General features: G+C 36.7%; 1 protein-coding gene and 1 long non-coding RNA gene across 8 annotated transcripts; both read left to right on the top strand.

The window, feature by feature from the left end:
• Positions 1-108: 108 nt before the first annotated feature.
• LOC107891297 (uncharacterized) lies at positions 109-1,982 on the top strand. Its single transcript, XM_016816051.2, has 2 exons — positions 109-1,357; positions 1,564-1,982. The coding sequence occupies exon 1, from the start codon at positions 109-111 to the stop codon at positions 1,354-1,356; it is 1,248 nt and encodes a 415-aa protein (XP_016671540.2). The 3' UTR covers position 1,357; positions 1,564-1,982.
• A 3,246-nt stretch (positions 1,983-5,228) lies between these two features.
• Positions 5,229-9,311, top strand: LOC107891300 (uncharacterized). 7 transcript variants are annotated; one of them, XR_005918144.1, is made up of 7 exons: positions 5,232-5,713; positions 6,490-6,571; positions 7,330-7,417; positions 7,513-7,644; positions 7,727-7,833; positions 8,128-8,175; positions 9,009-9,311. It is a non-coding gene; the product is annotated as an uncharacterized lncRNA (long non-coding RNA). The 7 variants fall into 7 exon arrangements; XR_005918140.1 differs by having other exon boundaries at positions 5,230-5,713; positions 7,330-7,435; positions 7,727-8,175; XR_005918146.1 differs by having other exon boundaries at positions 5,231-5,713; positions 7,330-7,644; positions 8,949-9,311.
• Positions 9,312-17,846: the final 8,535 nt, after the last annotated feature.

Below are 17,846 nucleotides of genomic sequence, written 5' to 3'. Positions count from 1 at the left end.
GCCGATTCCGATCAACGGCAGTCGCGTTTACGTCATGAGCTTCACTCACTCAAGAAAGGAAGCATGTCAATCTGAGATTATGTTGCAAAGTTAAAACGTGTGTGTGCTATGTTGGAATCCTCTGGATCTTCCATTTCAATGGCGGAAAGGACGGCGGTGCTTCTTGCGGGGCTTCCGTCTGAGTTTGAAGGCGTTGTCTCGTCGGCTTCGTTGTCTCCGACTCCGTTGCCGTTTCCACAATTGGTTGAAGCGTTACTTGAATGTGAAACACGGCATGCTCAGACCAGTCAAGAGGTGGTGTATGATGCTAATCTGGTGGAGGATGTTCCTATGGATGGTTCGTCGCGAGGAGGACGATCGGGCGCGCGCGGTCGTGGACGGACGTTTCGGCCGCGACTTCAGTGTCAGATCTACTCTCGGTTTGGGCACGTGGCTCAAAAATGTTATTACAGGTATCATCGTGATGAGTCGTCTCCGGTGTCCCTTCCGCCGCAAGACCAGACGATGAATTTTAACTCCGGCGATGGTGGCTGGTCGTCTCTCCCAAATACTCGGCCAAAGCTTTCTAACTTTGCTCAACAGCTTTATGGGTCTAATCAAGTTAATTGTACTACAGGTCAAAATTATTTTGGACCTGGTCAAAATGCAAAAGACTTTGGTCAAAATTGGTGTGCTGTTGGACCTGGTCAAAATGCAAAAGAATTTGGTCAAAATTGGGGTGCTGTTGGACCTGGTCAAAATGCAAAAGAAGTTGGTCAAAATTGGTGTGCTGTTGGACCTGGTCAAAATGCAGAAGAATTTGGTCAAAATTGGGGTGCTGAAGCAGGCTACAATGTGCAGCGTGGAGGTCAGCAAGTTGGGCCAAATGGGTGGCCTAAGTCGCATGATGAACAGAGGCCTCCAACTTCTGGGCCACACGCTGGTGGGCCAATTGATGGTGTGCATGGAGGGTTTGGCGTGTCGTCCTATGGTGGGCCAAGTATTGGGCTGTATGTTCGGCCAAGTGTTCCTCCTCCAATGCCTACAAATTCGTTTGTGAATAATGTTCAGCTCGATCCGGCTAATCCGATTGGTACCACGACAGTTCCATGGCGGACCAAGCCACATGCGCGAGTGTTTTCTGCCTCAAACCCGTGTTTTGGACTTCCTAGGTTGGGAGATATACATGCATCGAATTATTCTGATCCGTCGATCTCTAGTTCTCATGCTAACTCCGATCGATATAGAGTGAGTGGGGATGAGTCTTACTCGCCGATTCCTGGACCAGTTGGGACGTCGTCTTGGTACCCTGATTCAGGAGCCAGTAATCATGTTTGTCAGGATCCGTCCGATTTGAAGCATGCCACTCCTTATTAAGGTAAGTCCTCTATTTTAATGGGTGATGGTACACCCGCAATGATATCGTCTATTGGTCAAAGTGTTTTGCCGACACGGTCTAGGTTGCTTCAGCTATCTAATGTTTTATGTGTCCCAGCTATTCGAAAAAATTTGTTGTCAGTATCACAATTTGCAACTGATAATGGGGTATTTTTTGAGTTTCACTCTACTTATTGTGTGGTTAAGGACAACGTGACACAGGAGGTTTTACTGACGGGGCATATTCATGATGGGCTATATCGGTTCTCTATACCAGATGGTGTTCCTAGTATGTCTGCTGCTCAGGTAGAATGTTCGACTTCGACTGCCGACAGTGAGTTGTTTTCGTTATGGCATAAGCGCCTTGGACATCCATCGTCTCTTGTTGTTAAAAATGTTTTACATAAGTGTCGTGTTCCTATGAATAAAGTTTCTAGTAATGATGTTTGTACTGCTTGTAAAAAGGGTAAACTTCATAAGCTGCCATTTTCGGCTTCCAATACTGAGTATACTGATCCTTTTTCGTTAGTTGTATCTGATGTATGGGGACCTACTTCGGTTGCTTCTAATAACAATTGGTACTATGTGTCGTTCATAGATATGAGTTCTCGATTTATTTGGGTATATCTAATTCGACAGAAGTCACAAGTTATGACCTGTTTTATTCAGTTTCAGAAACTTGTTTACAATCAATTTGGCAAGACCATCAAGCAGTTTCAGAGTGACTGGGGTGGTGAGTATTGTGCATTGGCTTCGGTTTTAGCGTCCCAAGGCATTGTTCATCGTGTGTCGTGACCGCATACTTTTGAACAGAATGGTGTTGCCGAGCGTAAACATCGACACATTGTGGATATAGGGCTTACTCTTTTAGTTCAAGCGGGGCTTTCAATGGAATTCTGGGCGTATGCGTTTACATGTGCCGTTCATTTAATAAATCGTCTTCCCAAATCAGTGCTGGATGGTAAGACACCGTATCGTATGCTCTATGGGCAAGACCCTACTTATGATCATTTGCGTGTTTTTGGGTGTTGTTGCTACCCGTTTCTGCGCCCGTTTCAGCGTCATAAATTAGAATTCGATCTCAACCGTGTACGTTCTTGGGCTACAATCCTTATCACAAAGCATATCACTGTTTGTTGCCCGATGGTCGCATTATTGTCTCGCGACATGTTGAGTTTGATGAGTCACGGTTTCTCTCTCCAACGAATGTATCTCGGCACTACACCAAAACAGGCTTTTAGCGGCATTTTTAGCGGCGTTTGAATAAAAACGTCACTAAAAATCGAGCATTAGCGGCGCATTACGTAAAACGCCACTAAAGATCGACAATTAGCGGCGCTTCCAGGAAAGCGCCGCTAATGCTCGATTTTTAGTGGCGTTTTTTGAAAAAACACCCAAAAAACCTAAGCCCAACGATATCGTTTTCTACCTTTCAGATCTTTAGCGGCGTTTTTAAAAAAAACGCCGCTAATGCTCATATCTTTAGCGGCGTTTTTGAAAAAGCGTCACTAATGCTCAGATCTTTAGCGGCGTTTTTAAAAAAGTGCCGCTAATACTCAGATCTTTAGCGGCGTTTTAAAAAAAGCACCGCTAATGCTCGGGGCTTTAGCGGCGTTTTTGAAAAAGCGCCGCAAAAACATTTTATCTGCTATTTACTATTTAATTTATTTTTAATTGAATATTTGTTAAAAATGGATAAATTTGAAATAATGACATGTAAAAATTAATTTGAAATAAAAAACATAGAAAAATATTTGTTAAAAATGAAGAAATTAAAATACTATTATTTAAAATAATTTTAAATTTTTTTGTGTACATGATTGATTGATTTTTAATTTATATATTAAATAATTTCAAATATAATTATAAAAGATACGATAGTATTAATTTTAAAATATTTAATTTAATTATCATTATAGTTTAGGGTTTAATATATATGGTTTAGGGTAGATATATGGTTAATTTAGGATTTAGGGCTGGTTCAATAGTAGCAATTTTAAGGTTTATAGATTATGGAATTAGGGATTATGGATTAGGGACTCTGATTTAAGGGTTGTGATTTAAGGTTTATGGGTTAAGGGTTAGAGGTTAAGAGTTAAGGATTTAGGGTTTATAGATTCGATGTTAGGTTAGGGTTTAGGGTTTAGATTAGTTAGTGCATTTTAATTTATATATTAAGTAATGTTTAAGGGTTAGGGGTCAGGGATTCAGGGTCAGGTTAGGGTTTATGATTTAGATTAATTAGTGTTTTTTATTTTTTTATATTAAATAAGGTTTAGAGGTTAGTTGTTTGGGGTTTGGGGTTTCGGGTTAAGAGTTAATGATTTAGGGTTTAAAGATTCAGGGTCGAGTTAGGGTTTAAGGTTTAGATTAATTAGTATTTTTAAATTTATATATTAAATAAGTTCTTATATAAATGTAAAAGAGAAATAATAAATTGTAAAAATTATTAGTTTAAAATTGATATGCAATATACAATAATTGAATATAAAAAATTGTAAAATATGCGAGCTTTGGCGGCGTTTATAGCCAAAACGCCGCTAATATGATTTAGAATTTTTCAAAACGGTGTCGTTTCATTACAAGAATTTAATTTATTAGTGGCGTTTCTTCTGTAAACACCGGAAAAGGTAACATTAGCGGTGTTTATGACTAAAAAATATTTAATTTAAACCATTTGATATATTTAAATATTAGATTTAAAAAAATTAATAAATAAAAAAATGTAACAAATTGATACAGATAGGTAACTATCTATTTTGGATATATAGGACCAAATTATAACAAATAAAAATAAAATACAAAAACTAAAATCATTCCACATCGAACATCTAGCAAAATAATTATATTTTAGTTAGGAAGAAATATCTCTAATAAAATGGAGATTAGATCTGATAACGTCTCAATCTTTAATAGAAATTTGATATGTGAGAGATTAATTGCTTACATTGGATAATTGTAACTTAATAATTAATTACAACTATTTAATCATTTTTTTCTTATTAAAATATACGATATTTTTTTTGAGAGTACTTGATTTTTTTTATAAAAATTCAATTTATAAAAAATAATAATAAATGTTTTATAAAATCACTTAACTAATAATTTTTAACAGACAAAATAAAAGATTTTTAGCATAGCAAAACAGTGTCGTTTTATTCCAAATAAAATAATTTTTTGCGCGTTTTAAAGAAAAACGTCACAAAAAATAATTTTAATTTAAAAAATAGCGCATAGCAAAAAATTTAGCGGCGTTTTTATAAAAACGCCACAAAAAATAATTTTAATTTAAAAAATAGCCATTTTATATAGCAAAACATTTAGTGGCGTTTTTATAAAAAACGCCACAAAAAATAATTTTACTTTAAAAAATAGTCATTTTATATAGCAAAACATTTTGCGGCGTTTTCATAAAAAACGCCGCAAAAAGTAAGCAATAGCGGCGTTTTTATAAAAAACGCCACAAAAATAATTTTACTTTAAAAAATAGTCATTTTATATAGCAAAATATTTAACGGCGTTTTTATAAAAACGCCGCAAAAGGTAAGCAATAGCGGCGTTTTTATAAAAAACGCCACAAAAAATAATTTTACTTTAAAAAATAGCCATTTTATATAGCAAAACATTTAGCGGCGTTTTTATAAAAAATACCAGAAAAAATAATTTTACTTTAAAAAATAGTCATTTTATATAGCAAGACATTTAGCGGCGTTTTTATAAAAAACGCCACAAAAAATAATTTTACTTTAAAAAATAGCCATTTTATATAGCAAAACATTTAGCGGCGTTTTTATAAAAAATGTGACAAAAAATAATTTTATAAAAAAAATAGCGCCATTTTTATAAAATCCCCAACTTTCCCTCCTAAAATCCCTAATTTCCCCCTTGAAACCCCCCAACTTTACAAACATACGTCCTTTAAAATTTTTTACTCCGAGCCTATTGCTATCTTTTCTTCCTCAACCCCAATTCAAACGCCCAAATTTGGAAAGCTATTTTTTCTTTCTCTGCAGAACTTAAAAAAAAACCGATCTCGATTCATACACATATAACAATCACAGTCACAGTCCCGCTGGACTTTTAGCAAAATCCAAAAATCTCTCTTCCTCCATGAAGCAGCCAAGAGAAGTGCAAAAGCGGCTGTCTCATCTATTCTTCCATCTAAGTTATTTGGGAAGAAAGAAGATGAATCTGACTCAATTGTGGCAAATGAAAATGGTAAAGTGCCGGATGAATATGAGAGTGAAGGGTCTATTGAGGAACCTACCTTTATGGAGTCAGTTTCAGATTCGAATCCTGTTGATGAAAAGCAACCATTCTGATAGGAGGAAGTAGCTCCGTTGTTTTGAAGGATAAGGTAAGATCTTATATGTTCATTTACGGTCTAAATTTTATCAGCTTGTCTATCTGTAATTAGGGGATTAAAGAAAATTAGGTTCTAGAGTCACTCTGATTTCTAAATATTGATGGCAATACTGGTTGAATAATTGTTGATAGAAAGATCAGAGAGAAGCAATTGAGACTTGTCATTCAAAATTATATGATGATATGAATGTAATGAATGATTATGAAGGATTTGCAGATCAATTTTCTTCCCAGCTAAGTGGAAATTTTAGCAGTAGAATGACTACGCCGCATACAAACAAGAAGAACTAGTTATATTCTTATGTTTTCCATGTGTTTGTTTTAATTCCTGTTTGGTATTTCATATATGTTAACTTGATGGTTAATATGTTAATCCCAATTTTAATCATTCATTTTGATAGAATTTAATATGTTAATTTGATGGTTAAGATATTCACTGTGACTTAACAGGGCACAAGGCTTTGATCTGCTTTTGTAATTCATCCAAAATTCTTTTTTTTAATGAGTATTTTTTCATCGAAATACTTGGAATTTTTTTACTAAATTGCTTGTGCTGAATGCTAATTTAACCATTTTGGCTGAGGTACTTTTTGAGTTTTGAGGATGACTGAATGTTTTTTTAAAGTAGTTTAAAAATAAATAGATAAGGCAAATGTATTTCTAAGTGATGGATATGATAAAGAGACTACTGTTATCTATTCTAAGTTGTTTAATTTATCTATTTCTAATTTGTTTAAGTTATCTATTTCTGCCTTCAACGTGGTACAGTGTTGAACAAATTAGTAGCAGAACCAAATGCATGAAGCTTTAAGCAAACGGACTATATCAATACACTGGTACTGATATCAAGGTAAATGGACTTCTTGGATCCTGTGTAGGCATTGTGTTTATCTAGCTCAACCATTTCTATGCATGTGAATGGAATCTGAGCAAGCGGAGCTAACATGATTACCTCTCTAAGTTCTATTAGGTTCACCCTAACATTTTGTTCTTGTTGTCTTTTTTATATTGTAATTGTTATTTTTGTAGCTTTATTCCTTTAGGTATCTTATACCATATGTTGTGATTTCTAAGTTGAGGTAGTTAAATGTTCATTTATCAATTGTAATCACAATGTTCAGGTTTTGGTTTATTGATGAGGAATTTTATCTAGATGCTAATCTCAATTGTAAGAGTAGCTGTATGAGTATCAGCAAATTCTACTCTCCTATTGAAGTAGGAGTGACCCTTATTATTATTATTTTTAAAGATTACTCAACAATGAATCTTAATGGTTCAAGAGTTATTTGCTTTATTATCTTACGTTGTTTCTTCTCCTATACTGAACTAAGAACTCTTGAATTAGGAAGCGATTATCTGTATGTTTTACATTTCCTGTTAGCTCTAGATTTGAGTATTTTACTTTTACTAGGCTATGACAAGCAAGTTGACATAAAGATCTAAGCCAAAGTTACTATTTACTGTTTCTTCTCTCTGGTTCAGTGTCTGCCTCTTCTGGCTCGAAGTTGGGGGCTACTATCCCTTCATCCTTAGCATGTGGTTCTTTTAGTGTTCTTTTTTTTTGGTTGTTGTTGTTGGCCAAAAACACTTTCATTCATTTCATGACAGAAAATAACAGTCGTCAAAATCAACCACAACCAAGATGTCCAAGCATTAGACAGAAACGAGAATAAGAGCTGCGAAACTGGAATTATACGTATAGCACTCCAATCATGTATAATGTCATTTTATTTTCATTTTCATTTTTTATTATCTTTGCAAATATTTTTTGTTTGAACGAATAATCTTCAGAAAATGGATTTTAACGCGGCGGAGGAAGAGGAATTTGGATTCTCAAGAAACTATTTCTTAGCAAAAGAAATGGGCAGTTCTGGGAAGAAATCTGCTCGTAAACTCAGTGATATCAACGTCGTTGACGAACAGGTATTTTGCCTCATTGAATCCCCATCTCGAAAAAAGCTTTTGTTTTTTTATTCTTTTAAATTTTGTTGTTTTAAAATTGCAGGAACTTAGAGAAGCTTCAGCTAATATTGAACCAAAGCATCAAAATGACATTGCAGATTTAATAAATAGGTACAAAAGTTTATACCCAAAATGGTTTTTTGATCTCAGGTAATTTAAAACTCTTATTTACTTAATGGTGTAATTTTGAATTTCATTGGAAACTTTAATTTGTTAGAATTTGATCCCAAAAACTCCATGTTGCTAAAAGAGAATATATTTAAATACCTGGCTTGCTTTTTTATAATTTTCGGTTCGAATGGTTTTGCTTTTCCACCACCCCCTAAATAAAATTGCCGATTCTCTTGTAAATAATTTAGAGAAATAATTAAAAGAAAAAAAGTAAACCCATATTTGCATAGGATTTTGGACCTTCACCTCTTCTCTTCTTATCGTTATTTTCAGCTGAAAAAGGCTTTTACATTAATCACCCTTGAAGTTACTTTTCTACAGGTAATAATAAATTTTCCTTTTTTTTCTGTCTGCTTATTGGGTTTCTTTTAATTCATTCCTTAGCTGGTTCATGTTGATTTTTTTTTTTTTGCGTATCTTCTTAGATTTTCTTCTGAATTTTGTTTGATCTAAGCTTATAATGGGGAGATACCCATATTCTATTTAATCTTAAATTTTATGATTTCACTTCCTATAGAAAAATTAATGCATGTTTTTGTCTTTCAATATAGGAAGCAGGTAAGCATGTGAGTTCAAACTATTTGGTAGATTTTTAATCAATAGATTGAATTGCCAGGATTTATACTTTGCAATATTTATATATATAGTTTTTTTATTTGTTCAATGTTCTAACTGAAATTTATGCCAATGAAAAACTTCTACATCTTTGACCAAGTCAATTTCTTTATTTCTCTTTAGGATTTTAGTATGCTTAAAAACTTTATTTTTTTATGCTATTGAAGCATTGGATCATCTTTGCATGCTGCAGGAACAGGCTGCTTTGCTAACATGTTGAAATGTTGATTTTTGATAATTCCTTACATATTAAATATTGAAGTGTTGATATTCAAGCTAGTAATTTAACAGTAAGGTTTATTAATGTTATCCAATTAATTAATTGGACTAACTTATCAGGTTTTGTAAATTAAGGGGATAAAATTCATAATTAGACCTTTACTTATTTATTTTTATTCCAAAGTGTTACCTTGAAAGTTAGTATTGGTTTAATTTTCCAGTACTTATTGTGTGTATGTTTTGCTTTTATTTATTTGCAGATGTGGTTTTGGTCTTCTAATGTATGAATCTGAAGTGCATTTCTATTCTTCTATTTGCAGTTAAGATTTGAAACTGAAGACAAAGCAAGCAGACTTCTGAGTAATGTGTCATTTTTGTTGAAATCAGGGGGTTATTTTTTCGGTATTACTCCTGAAAAAGTGATTGCCAAAAACTGTTGTTTCTGGATTTGTGTATTTTTCTTTTTTTTTTGTTCTTGTGGTTACTGTTGCACCTGTTTCTGGGAGGTGATTGTGTAAACATTTTAGTGTGATTTAATTATTGTAAGAATATTTTTAACATTGTTAATTTTATTATTATTGTAAGAATATTTTGAATTATAATTCAGTTATCAATTTATATCATATATCTTTCATTGAATTTGAAGTATCATTTAAATTTGCCCTTTTTGTTTGGATTTTATGTTACAAGAAGGATTGTATATGGATGAAAATCGGATGTTACAAATTTGCTAAAATTAGTGGCGTTTTTCCATAAACGTCACTAAAGAATTGTACATTTAGCGGCGTTTGTGGGAAAAGCGCCGCTAAAGGTCATGGTCTTCAGCGGCGTTTGTGGGACAAGCGCCGCTAAAGGTCATGGTTTTTAGCGGCGTTTGTGGGAAAAGCGCCACTAAAAGTCTTGGTCTTTAACGGCGTTTGTGGGAAAAGCGTCGCTAAAGGTCAGGTCTTTAGCGGCGTTTAGTAATAAAAACGCCGCTAAAGTTAGCGACGCTGTCATTAGCGGCATTTTTTGCCGCCCTTCTAAAAGCGCCGCTAAAAGCCTGTTTTGTTGTAGTGCGGTCACGAGAGGTGAGTACTATCCCTACCTACTTTCCTATTCTTGAGACTAATCCTTTATTGGGAAGGAATTATGCTTCTGGAAATGCTTGTCCACCTAGTGTATCTGGGTCTCTGAGTCCTCAAACTGGAGTGGATGTTAGTCCAACAGATACTAATTGTCGTGATACTCCCTCAATGAATGAAATAGTGACTGAAGGTGAAAATGATCATCATGATTTCTTGAATTCTGAAACTCAGTCCTCCACACCTGTTGTTCAAGTTTCGTCTGACCCTACAGGACCAGATGTGGTGCCTAATGTGAATATTCATCCTATGACCACTCGTTCGAAGGCTGGTATTTTCAAACCTAAGGCTCTTGCGGTTGAGATTGTCGAACCATCAACAATTGAAGAGGCTGTCACTAGTCCTGAATGGCAAGCTGCTGCTCAAGCTGAGTATGACGCTTTAATTCGGAATGGTACCTGGGTCCTTGTTCCTATGCCATCAGGTCGCAAAGTTATTGGTTGCAAGTGGTTGTTTAAAGTAAAGAAGAACCCAGATGGCACGGTTGAACGATACAAGGCACGTTTAGTGGCGAAAGGCTGTTCTCAAGTTCCGGGATGTGATTTTCAAGAGACATTTAGTCCAGTTGTAAAACCTGCTACTATAAGGGTTATCTTGTCCATTGCTGTTACTAAAGGGTGGTTAATTCGACAAGTTGATGTTAACAATGCCTTCTTAAATGGTAATGTTGATAGTGAGGTGTTTATGCAGCAACCCCCGGGATATGTTAGCCTTGGTTCTGATGGGAGACCTTTGGTCTGTCGTCTAAAGAAGGCGTTGTATGGATTGCATCAGGCTCCACGAGCTTGGTTTGAGAGGTTGCGAAATTTTCTTGTGAAAATTAGATTTGTTAGCTCTAAGTCGGATGCTTCTCTGTTTGTTTGAGTTCGCTCGGGTCCACTCTATATGTGCTTGTTTATGTTGATGACATTATCATTACTGGTAGTTTGGCGTCTTCTATTGACTGGTGTGTAAAGCTATTGAATGATGAATTTTCGTTAAAGGACATGGGTGAGTTACACTATTTCTTAGGAGTTGAGGTTACCAGGTCGTCATGTGGAAGTCTTCACGTTTGTCAACGGAAGTATATCCGGGATATGTTGAAGCGTAGCGGTTTGACAAGTGCTAAAGGTGTTCATACACCCATGATTAGCTCGTTGCACATCTCTAAGAATGATGGTGATTTTTTATCTGATCCAACTGCGTACAAAAGTCTGGCAGGTGCGTTACAATATGTGGTTCTTACTAGGCCTGATATTGCTTATGCGGTTAATCGGGTATGTCAGTTTATGCATCATCCTACCACAGTTCATTTGGCCGCTCTTAAAAGAATATTACGATATTTGTCTGCTACTCTTGATTTTGGAATTATTTTTCGACGATCTGATTCTCTTTGTTTAGCTGGGTTTTCTGATGCAAACTGGGGGTTGTATTTCGATGATCGGAGGTCTAATTCGGGGTATTGTGTTTTCTTTGGATCTAATCCTGTGTCGTGGTCATCGAAGAAGCAACAGGTGGTATCGCGTTCTACAGCTGAGGCTGAATATAGAAGTCTTGCTGCCGTTACAAGTGATGTTCTGTGGTTATTATCGTTGTTACGAGAGTTGCATATTGGGACTGTTTCTCCACCAAATATATGGTGTGATAGTTCTAGTGCAGTTGCAGTTGCTGCTGTTGAAAAGTCAACAAAGGTAGGAAGCAACTTGTTAAAAAGGTTGAGCAAGTTGCACCGAATGTTGAAAAGTTGAATGGGATAATTGCAATTTTGGTCCCTAATTTTTTAGGCCATTTGCAAGTTAGTCCCTGAACCTCAACTATAAATAGGCCTTTTCATTTTTCATTTCAACCATCCCAACCAATCTTTCTCTCTTAGTTTTCTCTCTTCTCCCATTTGAGAATTCTTAAGGAATTCTATTTGTTTGTAATATTTTGGAGATAGTAAAGTTATCATCTGGTGTTAGTGCCCGAGGACGTAGGTATAATTTACCGAACCTCGTTAAATCTCTTGTGTTCTTTCTTGTCCTATTTTTCTTTCAATATTTGAGGGTATAATAGTAGTATTTAATTGTGCTATTAAATTACTATAGAAGGGATATTCTGTCTAAGGAAAGACTTGGTATTTAAGAGATCCATGTGATCCACATCTCTTCCCTGGGAATTGAACTTTGTGTGATTTTTTAGTACAATAATTTACACGCTTCCGACCCTATTGGAACAACAAGTGGTATCAAGAGCCGAAGGTTAATCGTAGTATGCTCTGTGGTTGCAGTTTAAACTGATCTTCCACATCAGAAAAGATTTCCTTAGGTATATTGAAAGATTATGGAGAAAACGGTCGGTGTAGGAGCTTCAACATCGTCCATGTGGACAAGACCGACAATTGCAAATGCAAGATTGGCCGTGGAGATCTTTGATGGCACGGGCCATTTTGGTATGTGGTAAAGTGAGGTTCTAGATGCCCTTTTTCAGCAGGGTCTAGACATTGCCATTGATGAAGAGAAACCAGATGATGTACAGGAGAAAGATTGGAAGGCGATCAATCGGTTGGCATGTGGCACAATTCGATCATGCCTTTCTCGAGAGCAGAGGTATGCTTTTTCAAAGGAGACTTCTGCAAATAAGTTGTGGGTGGCACTTGAAGAAAATTTTTTGAAGAAAAACAGTCAAAATAAGCTCCACTTGAAGAAAAGACTGTTTCGCTTCACATACGTCCCAAGTACCACAATGAATGATCACATCACCAAATTTAATCAGTTAGTCACTGATTTGCTGAATATGGATGAGACATTCAAAGATGAAGATTTGGCTTTGATGCTGTTGGGGTCACTTCCTGAGGAGTTTGAGTTCCTAGAAACTACTCTACTTCATGGCAGGAGTGATATATCTCTGAGCGAAGTCTGTGCGGCCTTATACAGTTATGAACAGAGAAAGAAGGACAAACAGAAAAACTCAATCAGAGATACAGAAGCTTTAGTAGTCCGAGGTCGTTCATACACTCGGAAGAAAACTCAAAAGGGGAGATCAAAGTCAAAGTCCAGACTCGGGAAAGATGAATGTGCTTTTTGTCATGAGAAAGGCCACTGGAAGAAAAATTGTCCAAAGCTGAAGAATAAGGGAAAAGCTGCTGTAGATGCTTGTGTTGCAAAGCATGATACTAGTGACTCTGAACTATCACTGGTTGCATCATCATCGTCGTTCCATTCAGATGAGTGGATATTGGATTCGGGTTGTACCTATCATATGTCCCCTAACCGGGAGTGGTTCTCTGATTTAGTAGAACTAAATGGAGGAGTTGTTTATATGGGCAATGACAATGCCTGTAAAACTGTTGGGATAGGTTCAATCCAATTAAAGAATCAAGATGGATCAACCAGAGTTCTGACTGATGTTCGGTACGTGCCCAGTTTGAAGAAAAATCTCATCTCATTGGGAGCCTTGGAATCCAATGGTTCAGTTGTTACTATGAGAGATGGGATTTTGAAAGTGACATCTGGCGCACTTGTGATATTGAAGGGCATCAGGAAAAATAACTTGTATTACTACCAAGGTAGTACAGTTATTGGAGCAGTCGCTGCAGCTTCCGGTAACAAAGACTTGGACTCAATGCAGTTGTGGCATATGAAGTTGGGACATGCCAGCGAAAAATCCTTGCAAATTCTGGCAAAGTAAGGATTGTTGAAAGGTGCAAAGGCTTGCAAATTAAAATTTTGTGAGCACTGTGTTCTGGGAAAGCAAAAGAGAGTGAAATTCGGCACTGCTATCCATAATACAAAAGGTATTTTGGAATATATTCACTCAGATGTGTGGGGGCCTTCCAAAACACCTTCGTTGGGAGGAAAACACTATTTTGTTACTTTTGTTGATGACTTTTCCAGAAGAGTTTGGGTGTATACCATGAAAACTAAAGATGAAGTGCTTGGAGTTTTTCTTAAATGGAAAACTATGATCGAAAACCAGACTGGCAAGAAAATCAAGCGACTTAGGACGGACAATGGAGGGGAATATAAAAGTGATCCGTTCTTCGATGTGTGCCAAGAGTATGGTATTGTTCGACACTTCACAATTAGGGATACACCACAACAGAATGGAGTGGCAGAGCGTATGAATCGAACATTGCTGGAGAAAGTTCGATGTATGTTGTCCAATGCTGGGTTGGGCAAGCAATTTTGGGCTGAGGCTGTGACATACGCTGGCCATCTTGTTAATCGTTTGCCATCATCTGCATTAGAAAGAAAAACTCCTATGGAGGTATGGTCTGGAAAACCGGCTACAGATTATGATTCCTTACATGTGTTTGGATCCACTGCATATTACCATGTGAAGGAGTCAAAGTTAGATCCGAGGGTAAAGAAAGCTCTCTTTATGGGAATCACTTCTGGAGTGAAGGGATTTCGTCTTTGGTGCTTAAGCACAAAGAAAATGATCTGTAGCAGAGATGTTACCTTTGATGAATCTGCCACATTGAAAAAGGTAGCAGATAAAGATATTCAGACGAGCAATACTCCACAGCAGGTGGAGTGTACTCCAAAACAGGTGGAGTTTGAGCAGATGGGGATTTGCCCAGTTAATAAGTCTAATTCTCCAGCCACAATGGAGGAATTAGAGGTTGAAGAGGTTCTGACCCAAGAACCACTAAGTACACCAGAACCAGTTGCAGTTGCAAGGCCACGGAGAGAAATTCGTAAACCTGCTCGATTTACTGATATGGTGGCCTACGCCCTTCCCGTTGTTGATGATATTCCTATCACTTATCAAGAAGCAATGCAAAGCTTAGAAAGTGATAAATGGAAAAGCGCCATGGATGAAGAAATGCAGTCTCTCCGGAAGAACAATACTTGGGAGTTGGCGCAATTACCGAAAGGTAAAAGGGCAATCGGATGCAAGTGGGTATTCGCAAAGAAAGATGGATCTCCTAGCAAGAAGGATATTCGCTACAAGGCAAGATTGGTAGCTAAAGGCTACGCTCAGAAGGAGGGAATTGACTACAATGATGTATTTTCCCCTGTTGTGAAACATTCCTCCATTAGAATTTTGTTGGCCTTGGTAGCACAGTTGAATTTGGAGCTAGCTCAACTTGATGTTAAGACGGCTTTCTTGCATGGTGAGTTAGAAGAGGAGATCTATATGACTCAGCCAGAAGGATACACAGATGCTGGTGGTAGAAATTGGGTTTGTAAGCTTAACAAATCGCTATATGGATTGAAGCAATCCCCGAGGCAGTGGTACAAGTGATTTGATAGCTTTATGAGAAGGCAGAAGTACACAAGAAGCAAATATGACAATTGTGTGTATTTGCAGAAGCTGCATGACGGATCTTTCATTTATCTACTCTTGTATGTTGATGATATGTTAATCGCTTCGAAGAGCCAAAATGAGATAGATAAGCTGAAGGCTCAGTTGAATCAAGAGTTCGAGATGAAAGATCTAGGTGAGGCCAAGAAGATTCTCGGCATGGAGATAAGTAGAGATAGACAGAGAGGCAAGCTTTGTTTGAATCAGAAGCAATATCTGAAAAAGATATTACAATGTTTTGGTGTAAATGAAAACACAAAACATGTAAGTACCCCACTTGCTTCTCATTTGAAACTTAGTGCTCAATTATCTCCGAAAACTGAAGAAGAAAGAGAATATATGGCAAAAGTCCCATATGCTAATGCAGTTGGGAGTTTGATGTATGCGATGGTGTGTACGAGGCCTGACATTTCACAAGCTGTTGGAGTTGTGAGCAGGTATATGCATGATCCTGGAAAAGGACATTGGCAAGCTGTGAAATGGATTCTACGGTATCTTCGAAAAATCGTAGATGTTGGTTTAATTTTTGAACAGGATGAAGCACTTGGTCAGTTTGTAGTTGGATATGTTGATTCCGACTTTGCTGGTGATTTAGATAAACGTCGTTCAACTACGGGGTATCTGTTTACTCTTGCGAAAGCCCCAGTGAGTTGGAAGTCTACCTTACAGTCTACAGTAGCTGTGTCTACTACAGAGGCAGAATATATGGCAGTTACAGAAGCTGTTAAGGAGGCTATTTGGCTTAATGGATTATTGAAAGACTTGGGAGTTGTTCAAAGTCACATTAGTCTATATTGTGACAGTCAGAGTGCTATTCATTTAGCGAAAAATCAAGTCTATCATTCAAGAACCAAGCATATCGACGTAAGATATCACTTTGTGCGGGAAGTCTTTGAAAAAGGAAAAATTCTACTTCAGAAGATTCCGACAGCAGATAATCCCGCAGATATGATGACCAAGGTGGTAACAACAATCAAGTTTAATCATTGTTTGAACTTGATTAACATCCTGAGAATTTGAGCACCTTCAGGTGTATGGCGCTCGAGAGCGCATTTGGAGGCACTACAAAAGATAGCTTTATCGAATTTGGGGAGTTGAAGGAAGTATGTGAAGATGTGATTATCCTAATCAAATCTTCAAGGTGGAGATTGTTGAAAAGTCAACAAAGGTAGGAAGCAACTTGTTAAAAAGGTTGAGCAAGTTGCACCGAATGTTGAAAAGTTGAATGGGATAATTGCAATTTTGGTCCCTAATTTTTTAGGCCATTTGCAAGTTAGTCCCTGAACCTCAACTATAAATAGGCCTTTTCATTTTTCATTTCAACCATCCCAACCAATCTTTCTCTCTTAGTTTTCTCTCTTCTCCCATTTGAGAATTCTTAAGGAATTCTATTTGTTTGTAATATTTTGGAGATAGTAAAGTTATCATCTGGTGTTAGTGCCCGAGGACGTAGGTATAATTTACCGAACCTCGTTAAATCTCTTGTGTTCTTTCTTGTCCTATTTTTCTTTCAATATTTGAGGGTATAATAGTAGTATTTAATTGTGCTATTAAATTACTATAGAAGGGATATTCTGTCTAAGGAAAGACTTGGTATTTAAGAGATCCATGTGATCCACATCTCTTCCCTGGGAATTGAACTTTGTGTGATTTTTTAGTACAATAATTTACACGCTTCCGACCCTATTGGAACAACAGCTGCTAATCCAGTATTACACTCCAAGTTTAAACATGTGGAGTTAGATTTATTTTTTGTTCGTGAGAAGGTTGCTGATGGTTCGATTTGTGTAGGAGAAGTTCCTGCGTCAGATCAAGTTGCTGATGTGTTAACCAAACCGTTATCGGTTTCTCTTTTTGCTCGGTTCAGAAATTTTCTTCGGGTCTTGACAATAGAGAAGATGGATGCATGTTAAGAATAATAAAACTGAACAATTAGCAGATTAGTTAGTGAAGGTTGGAAAGGTTAGTTAGTTTGTTAAGAGAAGCAAGTTGTTATCTGTAAGTATAAAAACAATGGTCTGGCATTGTATTGAGCAAGCAAATAGTCTAAATTCATTTAGTATACAAAGTTCTCCAAGATTGGAAAGAAATTCTCAAAGATTACCTAGTTTTCTTCACAAGTTAATAACATTTTTTTTTCTTTTTGCATACCATTGTTTTTTGCTTTTAGCATATATTGGTGTTTTATTTTTGTTTATATATATGCATGTGTTGGGTTGGTAATACATGTGGCTCGCAAAATCTTTTTTTTTATGCGGTGAACCATGTTATGTGACGTAGGGAGGTCATGTTGGATGATTTAAGAAATACTCAACGCATTTGCCAAATGTGCTCATAAGTTGTTTCCTTGAAGGGGAGCTTTTTATATTTGATTTGATATATAAATTTGAATTCAATTTATTTTATGCTTATGGTGTTTGCTTGCTATTTCTTTTTCTGCGGTGGTTTTGCCTGAAAAGGCTAGGTGCCTATAAGGCACCTTTCCTTTTGCTTTTGCTTTTGCGTTCTTATTGGTGCATTGTAAGCTTCTGTGTGCGAGCCTTGAACTGCATTTGGGGTGGTGTTGTGGTGCCAAGTAATCCTTCAATTGATTACTTGTCAGAGGATGGGCATACGGTATCCTTATTGCTATTTATTAGCCGATACCCCATTTCCCCCATCAAGTCTTCCCTAAAATGTGTTGACGATGGTGATTGCATAGTTTCTGTTTTAAGTCTTGCATCTGCATCTATTTGGGAGAACTAAGGAATGATCTTTTTTTCA

The sequence above is a fragment of the Gossypium hirsutum genome, chromosome D09 (genome assembly GCF_007990345.1).
Source record: "Gossypium hirsutum isolate 1008001.06 chromosome D09, Gossypium_hirsutum_v2.1, whole genome shotgun sequence".
NCBI lineage: Eukaryota > Viridiplantae > Streptophyta > Magnoliopsida > Malvales > Malvaceae > Gossypium > Gossypium hirsutum.
This window is presented reverse-complemented; position numbering and strand designations above follow the sequence as displayed.

Excerpts from the sequence above, each read along its gene's own strand:
- LOC107891297 (XM_016816051.2), top strand. The coding sequence starts at position 109 with ATGTTGGAATCCTCTGGATCTTCCATTTCAATGGCGGAAAGGACGGCG.